The 11,097-nt window shown below is 41.5% G+C and overlaps 1 protein-coding gene across 1 annotated transcript; it reads right to left on the reverse strand.

Annotated features, from left to right (window-relative positions):
• Positions 1-1,451: 1,451 nt before the first annotated feature.
• LOC101610547 (UPF0500 protein C1orf216-like) lies at positions 1,452-2,843 on the reverse strand. Its single transcript, XM_012949834.2, has one exon. The coding sequence runs from the start codon at positions 2,841-2,843 to the stop codon at positions 2,154-2,156; it is 690 nt and encodes a 229-aa protein (XP_012805288.2). The 3' UTR covers positions 1,452-2,153.
• Between the last annotated feature and the right edge of the window lie 8,254 nt (positions 2,844-11,097).

Consider the following 11,097-nt stretch of genomic DNA (forward strand, 5'->3'; position numbering starts at 1 on the left):
TTTTTCTATTTCCTGGAAAAGCTTAAGAAGCAATGGTGTTACCTCTTCCTTAAAAGTCTGGTAAAATTCAGCAGTGAATCCATCTGGGCCTGGGCTTTTTTTAGTTGGGAGATTATTGATAACTGTTCGGATCTCCAAGTTTGTTTTAGGTCTATTTAAGTGATTAATCTAATTTTGATTTAATTTATATAGGTCACATAGATTAAGGAAATCATCCTTTTCTTTCAGATTTTCATACTTTGTGGAGTATATGCTTTTATAGTATGTCCCTATGATTTTTTGAATTTCTCTGGAATCTGTTGTGATGTTAACTTGTTCATCTCTGATTTTATTAATTTGTGTCTCTTCTCTCTTTCTTTTGGCCAGATTTGCTAAGGGTTTATCAATCTTGTTTAACCTTTCAAAGAACCAACTCTTTGTTTCTTTAATTCTTTGGATTGTTCTTTTTGTTTCTATTTCATTAATTTCTGCCCTAATCTTTATTATTTCTTCCCGTCTACTGATTTTTGGTTTGCCTTGTTCTTCTTTTTCCAAGGCTTTAAGGCGAAGCATTAGGTCATTTACTTGCAACCTTTCTAATTTCTTTCTTTTTTTTTTTTTTAACTCTGCCTCAGTTTATTCATCCTGGGTTGGTTCAGAGGCCAGGTTCATAGTCAACATGCAGGAGGTACAGCCAGTCGCCCAGACCCACGTTTAACCCCCACTCCCTAGATCTTTCACCCACCCACCCACCCCACCCATCAGGGATGGAACTCTTTAGAGACAGAAAGGAAGAGCCCCATATTTTGTAGATACTAAAAGGGAGGCTGAACAAGATCCCAGGAGCTTCAAGACACTGCCACTGCCTCTGAGCTCTGGCTCCTGCCGACAGTCTTGGTCTAAGAGAAAAGGACCAAAAGAACTAGACACCCAGTGTTGCTGAAGGCAGAGAGGCACAGCAAGCAAGAGGTCCAGAGAAGAAAGTGAGGATTCCCCCAATAGCCTTGGTGTATTTTGTCTATTACTTGCAAGCTCATAAGCACACACTCCCCTTCCTTAGAAGCATAGGCTACCATGCGTTGAACCTGTCTTCACAGCAGAGATTTGGTTTGTTTGAGAACTCCATTCTATTCTCCACAGGGTTCCACCATTGCCATCTCTCCCATCCCCACATTCCATGGGGCCAAAGGCAGAGTTCAGGAAGACAATTCCTTCTCTCCTTCCTTATCTTCACTCCCACCCCTGCCATGGTCACCAACCGCATGCCAGCCCCCTCCCTGATACCACCAACTACCCTGACAAAACTGTAGCAAAAAATGCCAAGACAAGCCAGAGCAGCCAAGAAGCCTCATAACAGGCTGGGGATGTAGCTCAGTGGTAGAACACTTGCCTTACACGCACAAGGCTCTGGGTTCAATCCCCAGCACCTCAGTCAAACAAAACACGTGCACACACAGACACACACACACACACACACACACACACACACACGCACACACATCTTACAGAAAGGCCAACATCAGGACAGCAGCCATAGCCAGGCAAAGTCTGGGTCAAGCAATGGGCAGGAAGGATGAGAGGAAGCATTGAGTCCCAGAAGAAAGGGTCAGCCATAGCCCTCAGAGAAGTGGCTAGGCCAGGAAGCAGTGAGACCCAATGAAGAAAAGGGCTGGGGTAGACCTTGGGGAACACAGGATGAGTGGAGGCACTGCAAATGCAACTGAATGTATATTTGCATGCACCTGCTCATCAATCACTCTGCAAACACACCCGTTTCTAACAGACGCTTTCATGCCTGTGCTTGCACACGCAAGCCTGAACACACAAAAGTTCATTCACATGCAACACAAGCCTGTATACTAAACTGACACATATGTACACATATCTTCTGAATGGACATCCTCCCTCAGGCACATACACACGTTCCTATTCACACATGCATACAAAAACATACCCTTACATACATACATGGCACATTTAAGCTCACTCACACACATACACCTCCCTACAGGTTAGTGCACACACACTCACCAATGCTTATCCACTCATGCCAACACATAATCATGTAATCACTTGTGCACAATCACACACGGGCCTGGAAATACACACACACACACACACACACACACACACACACACACACACACTCCTGCACACTTCTGGTAGGTACAGGCTTAGCCCTGGTCCTGGGCCCTGGAAGGTGCTGCCCTCTGCTGGAGACAACGGATAAGCTCCTTCCGGTTGTCCAGGATGGTGTCAAAGCTCTCCTGCAGCCTGGACTGCTGGTCTACCAACTGGTGCTTCAGGGCCCGGATCCACTGAAGCAGTGTCAAGCGACGGTACATCACCAAGTGCACATGATGTTTCTCCTTCTCCAGCTCCATGTAGCGCTCCTGAGCCTGCAGCTGCTGCACAGCCTGAGCCACACAGGGCAGAAGGGGATCTGGGGTACCAGGACCTCCGGGGTTCTCGGAGGAAGACTCTGGACTGCTGCTAAGGCTATCGATGCTCAAGGAGCTGCTAGCATAGCCGATGTCCTCCAGAGGGGAGCAGACACTGCGGGCACCACCCAACTTTTCAGGCTCAGCACCATGGATCTCTGCTCCCTCTGGGGGGCTGCGGACTCGCCCCTCAGGGAACCCAGTGCCTCGGAAGGCTTGGTTATCAGAGGGTAACTCGGAGGAGTTCCTCATCAGGATGGGTTCCACATTACCTGGCATCCCATGCCAATTCTCCTTGGCATCCTTGGCATTCTCCACGAAGTTGGAATTGCTGTCTGGTTGCAGTTTGGGCTGACATACTCCAAGAGGCAGGCTCCCCACAAACTGAGCCCCCTCAGCTAGCCCTGGATGGATGGCAAACATCTGGTGTGGCCTGGAGACTCCCGCCCGCTCCGGGTGGCGGGGCTGGCTCGGGATCCTGTGGGCCCGGCTCCCCGGGATCTCATCTCCACAGGGTGGGGGGTCCCTCGGCCTGGTCGTCCTGACCACGTGTGCCAATGTTGGCCGGTGGATGTGTGGTCCCCGCACGGCGCTCCCAGCTGCCCCCCTCTAATTTCTTAATATAGGCACGTAAGGCTACAAATTTACCTCTTAGAACTCCCTTCATTGTGTCCCAGAGATTTTGGTATGTTGTGTTCTCATTATCATTTGACTCTATAAAGTTTTTGATTTCCTTCTTGATTTCTTCATTGACCCATTCATCATTTAGTAGTGTATTGTTTAGTTTCCATGATTTTGTGTATGCTCTATAGCCTTTCTTGCTACTGATTTGTAGTTTAATTCCATTGTGGTCAGTTAGAATGCAAGGAATTATTTCAATTTTCCTGAATTTGTTAAGATTTGCTTTGTGACCTAATATATGGTCTATTTTAGAAAATGTTCCATGTGCTGCTGCAAAGAATGTATATTGTGCAGCCTTTGGATGAAATGTCCTGTATATATCTGTTAAGTCCATTCCTTCTATGACCTCATTTAGTTCAGATGCCTCTCTGTTTATTTTTTCCCGGGATGACCTGTCAATGGATGAGAGTGGGGTCACCCACCACCACTGTGTTTGGTGTTATCTGTGACCTTAGTTCTAATAGTGTTTGTTTGATAAATTTGGGAGCCCCCATGTTAGGTGCATATATGTTTAGGATTGTAATGTCCTCCTGTTGGAGTGTGCCCTTCATCAATATAAAGTGACCTTCCTTATCTTTCTTGATTAATGTCGTACTAAAGTCTACCCTGTCCGATATTAGGATAGCAACCCTTGCTTGTTTTCTAGGCCCATTTGCTTGATACACTGTCTTCCAACCTTTAACCCTAAGGTAATGTCTATCCTTTGTACAAAGGTGAGTTTCTTGGAGACAACAAATTGTCGGATCCTGCTTTTTAACCCAGTCTGTGAATCTATGTCTTTTTGTTGGGGCATTGAGGCCGTTGATATTAAGAGATATTATTGAGAGGTGTGTGTTTATGTTTGCCTTTTTTTTTTTTTTTTTTTTTTTTGTGGTTCTGGTTCTACCTGTGCTCTCTTCTGTTAACTAGTACTTGAGTATTGCTTGTTTTTTCTAGGTTCCTTAGATGTGTGCTTTTCCTTTTCTTCAGCATGGAGGATTCTATCAAGTATTTTCTGTAGAGCTGGTTTTGTCTTCAAATACTCCTTTAACCTGCTTTTGTCATGGAATGTCCTTATTTCTCTGTCTATTTGAATGGATAAGTTTGCAGGATAAAGTAACCTTGGTTGACAATTGTTATCTTTCAGAACTTAGAATATATCACTCCAAGCCCTTCTGGCTTTAAAAGTTTGTATTGAATAATCTGCTGTAATCCTGATAGGCTTACTTTTGTAGTTAACTTGATTTTTCTCTCTAACTGCTTTCAATATTTTTTCTTTGGTGTGTGTGTTTGGAAGTTTGATTATAATATGGCGAGGAGAGGGTCTTTCCAGGTTTTGTCTGGCTGGGGTTCTAAAGGCTTCCTGTATCTGTATTGGCACCTTTTCCCAATTTAGGGGAAATTTTCTTCTTTGATTTTGTTGAAGACACCTACTATGCCTTTTGAGTGAAATTCTTCTCCTTCTACTATGCCCTGAATTTTAATATTTGATCTTTTCATAGTGTCCTGAATATCTTGAAATTCCCACTCATACTTTTCTATAAGTTTCTCTTTCTCTTTGTTGGACTGTATTAGATCTGCCACCTGGTCTTCTAGCTTAGATATTCTGTCCTCTTCTTCATCCATTCTACTGGTGAGATTTTCTACAGAGTTTTTTAGTTCTTTAACTGTGTTCTTCATTGCTAGTAATTCTGACTGGTTTTTCTTTATTATTTCTATTTCCTTATTTATGTCTTGTATTGCCTTCTTTATTTCATTAAATTGGTGTCCTGCATCTTCTTTGTTTCCTTTGATTTCCTCTTTAAGTTCCTCTTTGACTCCTTTGATTTGTTCTCTGACTTCTTTGAACATATATACAATCATTCTTTTGAAATCTTTTTCAGGCATTTCCTCTAACTTGTTCTCACTGGAGGTCATTTCTGATGCATTAATATTTTTAGGTGGATTTATATCGTCTTGTTTTTTAGTGTTTCTTGTGTTATAATGTATATATTTTTGCATCTTGGATTAAGTTAATGCTTGGATTTTCTAGCTAGCTGGATATTCTTACCTGTATCAATTGATTTGATGTTATATATTTTCAGTGTAGGAGCTTAAGGTGTTAGATGTGGCTCTTAAGACTCTGAGAGTATCTACAAAGGTGATCCTAGGGGTTGAGTTTCCCTGCTATGAGAGTATTTAAGTAGGCTGAGTTTAATAAAACACCGGTAGATTCTAAAAGTTAACTAAACACTGTACCCATTCAGTCAAAAAAAGCCCCAAGTATGTATGCCAGAGTAGTTATTGTAATAACCAGATCCTCTATCAACACAGAGGTTAAGATTTCTGGTCTGTTGAGGAATCCCAGTCAGCTCGTGACCAAGTGAGACCCTTCCCTGGTGCAAACCCAGTTACCTTGGATGATTTTGGTCTCAGTCAAGTTGCTGCCTGGGTCATCGGCTGCTGTTCTGATTTCTGGAGCTGGGCACTGGCTTTTCCTGCGGGGCAACTGTTGCTCTGCAGATCAGCACCCCCGCTGCTGGAACTGCTGCTGCTTCTGGGTCTGCTGTTGTTGGTGCTCCTGGGTCTGCCGCTGCTGACGCTCCTCGGTATGCTGCTGCTGGGGCCACTGGTACCGGTTCCGGAGCTGCCGTTGTTGCTGCCGAACTCTGCTTCTGCTTGGGTCCTGCTGTCGGCTCAAGTTGGCGTGGCCGGTCCCGGGACACTGCTCTGTTCACTGGAGCTGGGCTCAGGTGGTGGGGGCGGGGAGGGAGCTGCAGCTGCTCTGGTTCTCTCGCTGCTCCACGTGTTCGTGTTCTTCTACCTCTCGGTCTGCTCCTCTGCTGCTCACTGCCACTCTCCCTTCATGTTTCCTGAGTTGTGAAGAGCGCGGTGTGAGGGGAAGCTCCTGCACCTGGCTTTTCCTGCAGCTGGAGCCGAGTCTGGTGGCTTTCTGGTGCACCCTACCGCCGCAGCAGTTGGCGGAGCTGCCAGGGCCACTTTTGCCGGCCTGTGTGGGCTCTGGATGCTCTGGATCTCTCCTACTTCTCCGCTGCTGCTTCAGTTTCCTATACACCTCACTTTTTAGTAAAAGTGTGCATTTTGCTGAGGTTTTTTGTTCTTTTTTCCCCCCAGGTTGCTTTGGCGTGGTACCTACACTGCCATCTTAACTGGAAGATCCCCTCCTTTCTCCCTCTTTACAAAGTTATAGTAAATATGATGAGATTGAATCAGTTTTATTAGGGACAATATTGCTTTATAGCTTGTACTATGACTATAGATAATTGACTTCTATGTACAACCATCCCCACATATAGGAGTTGTTGTATATATAGGTAGAAAGTACTGCATCAAACAGGAAAGAAATTACACTGAAAGGCCAACATCATAATGCACTAAAATATCAGGAATTGATAAATGCATATATACAAGGGAGAAGATGTTATGATGTTGAACACAGCAAGAAAAGTATGACTTTTGTGAGATAAGCTCTAAGAAAAAGTGGTGAAGAATTTCTCACAAAGACTGCACTCCCTCTAGAAGTAAAGTCAAGGACAGTCAGAGCAGGCATATATAAGCAACAAGGGGGAGCAATGTACCTGTTGAAAAAAGTCAAGATGTTAGCAATAACATGAGATATAACATGGCACCTGGATGTTCTTAGAAATTCAACTGGGTGTTAATGGAAATTTCCATCAGTGGGAATATGATGTCTGACTGCACTTGGATTGATCGTGGTTGGATTTGGAGAAACAAAGAAATCCAGCACCTTGGAAAATGAGGATGGATATGGAATGTGGTGCATGTGTTTTCAGCCCATGCTCACTCTGCAGCAATGACGGGAGTTCTGCCTGTAGTGGCATGGAACTTGTAAGGGACTTGTCAAGTAGTAAGTATTTTAGAGATGTGATTCTATCCAAAATATTCCCTAAAGTGACTTAAAGTGTGTGACTTTTCTTGCTATTTTGATACCTCAACATTACATGTAGAAATCATAAAATTTTGAAGTATTTTACTAATTAAAAATTCACCTTATCTATGGGCATAGAAATTTTAGTTAATTTTGTATCCCTACCTATTACAGAACCTGACCAAATATAAATTCAATAAGTGATGACTAAATTGAGGCATAATTAAGGCTAGTATTTTCATGCCCACCAATCTACAGTTGACAATTCAATCATTCACATTTATTATCACTTTTTTAGTGATTCAGGATAATCTTGAGAAGACATAATCTGCTACATAATTGTATGAACTAGGCACAAAGCTAAATTGTCAGTTATGCTCATTGCTCAGCTTTAATGTGTTAGAAGAAAGATCTCTCAAAATTAACTAAGAATATTAGGAATTAAGTAAAGATGACATTATGACAGATTTCCAACTGTACATGTTATTTTTCCATCTTTAAAATAGTCTAGGGCTATGCAAAGTTTTTTGAAGTCAGTGGCAGCTGAAAGACTTAATTATGAATCAATATTTTAACTGTTCATTTGTGTGTGTATGTTTGTACATATGTGTGTACATGCATGTGTGTATATTTGTACATGTATATGTGTGACTTGCAACCCAGAGGCAAGTTCTCATGCTTTCCTTGCATGCCCTTTTATTTCTTTGAGATAATGTCTATTATTGGTTTGGAACCCATCAATTAAGATAAATAGGCTGTCCAGCAAACTCCAGGGTTCCACCTATGTTTGCCTTCCTTGTGCTGTGATTACAACTACCATACTTAGCATTTTACGTAAGGTCTGAGCATTGAGCACAGATTTTTGTGTTTATGAGGCAAGTACTTTTTAAATGACTTATCTGCAGTCCTTAGCTTTTCATTTTACTCAAGCGAAACTGTGTACTTCCTTTGCAGTAGTCACTGTTGTCCAATTTTCATTTATATAGTTCATGTTAGTTTTTCTCACTAAAAACTTCTACCTTGCCTTTTAATAAACCTTGAAAAGTGCCAAATTAGTGCTACACACAAAATTGAAACCTTGGGAAACAGACTCATTATAGAATGAAGATTTCAGCAACTTTCTAACTACTGAGAATCTCATGAGACAGAGCCATTCTTCCATCCAGTTCTTTCTGTACTTCATCACTGACTCATGGGGTCTCATTATCTTATGTCTTATTTCATAACTGAACCAAATGTATTAACAACAAGGGCATCACTCATTGCTACTAAGTAAAAAGTAAAGGCAAAAAATATACCATGTGATAGAACCTAAAAGGGAAACATGCAGGAAAAATTCATCCATCACTGTTGTGGTTTGACTCAGGTGTCTCCCATAAACTGAGGTGCTCCGAATGCCCACCTGATGGATATTTGGAAATTAATGCCTACTGGAAGCAGTGCATTTTGGGGGGTGGCAAGGTATGGGTAACATAGCCAGTTTCCCCTTGCCAGTGTTTGGCACACCTTCCTGTTCCTGTTATCTACCTGATGTTGGCCAGGGCATGATGTCTAACCTCTGCTCATGCCATCATTTTTCCCTGCCATTATGGACCTTCCCCTTGAGTCTGTAAGCCATAATTAACCTTTCTTTTGTTCCACACACTGCTCTTGGTCAAGTGATTTCTGCCAGCAATCTGAATCTGACCGCAACAGTAAAGTTGGTACTGAGAGTGGTGTCATTGCTGCTTGAAACCTGACTATGTGCCTTTGGCCTTTTGGAATTGATTTTCAAGAGGAACATGGAAGGATTTGAAAACTTACTCTAAGAGATGCCTTGCAGTGCTGTAAGTACAGCTTAATGGACTATTCTGATCAGTGATGAAAGACCTGAATGCAGTAAGAACTATGGACTGTGAGTTTTGGCTTGTGAGGGTGAGAAAGAGTTTTGCTTGGACTGAGCTAGAAGCAGTTTCTGTGAGAGACTTGCTGTTATGCCTGTGTCCTGAGAATTTGTGCAGGGTTGCACTGCATAGAAATGGACTGGTGTGAGCAAAGAGATATGGCACAGGAATTAAATCTTTGGGCTGAAACTTTTGCCCCTTCAGTTTCAATTACATGAGAGATTACAACCCTTGAGATTGAACCAGCTGGCCTGCATTGGGACCAAAGAAAAAATGTAGTCTTTTGAGGGGGTGTGAATGCTGAAGGAGTGTTCCATTCTTGAAACTCTGCTTTACTTCCCCCTGGATCAGCAAATTGGCACACTACTTGGTATTGTAGAGTATAAGAAATGTAGGAAAGAGAGGGTCATTGAATTTGCAACATGGTGTTGTGTTTTGGAAATGACAATGGGCCATGTGAAGCAGGTTTGCTGGGTTGCCTGCATGGAGACCCAGTGGAGCTGTGAGGATGAAATGAGGGTTGAAGGGGAGACCCAGTGGAGATTTCAGGACCACAAGATTGCTACTAAGTCGAGCTGCCTGTCCAGGATAAACTCATGCCATTATTTTCCCCTACCATCATGGAGCTTTCACTAAAGTCCGTAAGCCAAAATGAACCTTTTTTACCCATAAGCTCGTCTTGGTTGGGTGATTTCTGCCAGCAATGCAAACCTGACTGCAATCAAAACCATCAATAGGATCTGTAAAAATCATGTGGAAAAGGAACAGAACTAGGAATTTCTTTCAATATGTTAATGATACTGCTGTCCACCATTGAAAAGGGGAATAATCATTCAAATATAAATTCAGTTTTTCTCTTTGATTTAATTTTGTTAATCATTCTAGTCAGAGGTTCATCAAAATGGAATTTCTGTAGATTTATTTAGCTTGTAGAACACTTACTATGTGGTATACCTTGCACAGTGAGATTTATTACTTTTATTCTATTTAGGTTCTGAAATTCTTAGACATTTCCATTCCTTAGAAAATTTTCACATTTTCTTTTTCCTTTATTACTGATTGCTAATTTGCTAATTATAGACTTTACTAGACACTGTTTTCATTGTATAATAGTTTGAATATATGTTCCCCATGGGCTGGGGTATTTTTAAAGAGATGTTACTCAGGGCTAATTCTGTAGTCCAGTTCTAAGGTGTCACTATGGTTACATCTGAATTCTAAGCCAAAGGTATAAGTGAGATGTCTGAGTGCTGGTGATGTCCCTATTTATTGTTGCCCTTTGTGCTTACTTCTTTCAGTCTTTTGGGGGTATTTGGTTATTTCTCTCTGCTGGGATATATGGGAGTAGCTTCTTCCATTGGATCTCTAACCTTGAAATAAACCCCTTCCTCCCATCAATTGTGTCTGGTTTGGATGTTTATCCCAGCAATGTGAAGCTGTAGATAATAATTTGCTCTAGGTAATATTAAGAAAAATATTATGAAGCACACTTTATTAGAAATTTAAAGAAATAAATTAACAACAAGCCACCATAATATTCTTTTCCATTGAAACCTAGTGACTTACTGAGTGAAGAAACATTTCAATTTTTGGTCAATAGTTTAGCTTTTTACTTTACGTATGATAACTTTTATTGTCATGTTTCATGTGTCAATGATAGTAAACATAGTTGTACAAATACTGGTTTAGAAATATTTAAGAAGAATGTGTTTATTAGAAAGAGCATACTTATTAGAAGAATAAGGTTTTAAACCCCAACCTTCCTCAGTCAGTGATTCCTCTAGGCACCTGCTGGGAGGAAAAGAAAATGATTTGTGTTTATGCTGTTCATACATTGAAAAATAATCATTGTTCAAAGTGGTAAATAGAATTTAACAAAAAATATTGAATTTATAAAACAGCTTGTCTAATGAGTCTCCTCAACCTATAGAAAAAGGGGCTGTGTCTGAGATGCAACCATATATCAACTAATGACAGTGTTAGATTCTGTGGAAGATTTTTCCTCAAAGCTAATGCTCCTTCTGCTTTGATGAAATTTTAATATGACAAAGTGATTTTTTACCCTTCTGGTTGTCTAGTGGAGTATGTGGGTGGAGAAATGAGATGAGGGCTGGTAAAGCTGTAGTTTTGTCTCTGATACCACTGTCTTCTTGGGTGTGAATGTATTGAATTGTAGTGATGTAGCTGACAGAAAGAGTTATGTCTTTTCAGAGCTCATGTTCTTTATTGCTCACTTTAGCTTTTG

This window comes from Jaculus jaculus, chromosome 9 (genome assembly GCF_020740685.1).
Source record: "Jaculus jaculus isolate mJacJac1 chromosome 9, mJacJac1.mat.Y.cur, whole genome shotgun sequence".
Lineage (NCBI taxonomy): Eukaryota > Metazoa > Chordata > Mammalia > Rodentia > Dipodidae > Jaculus > Jaculus jaculus.

What these genes read in the sequence shown, in the direction of transcription:
- LOC101610547 (XM_012949834.2), bottom strand. Translation starts at nt 2,843, where the DNA reads ATGTTTGCCATCCATCCAGGGCTAGCTGAGGGGGCTCAGTTTGTGGGG.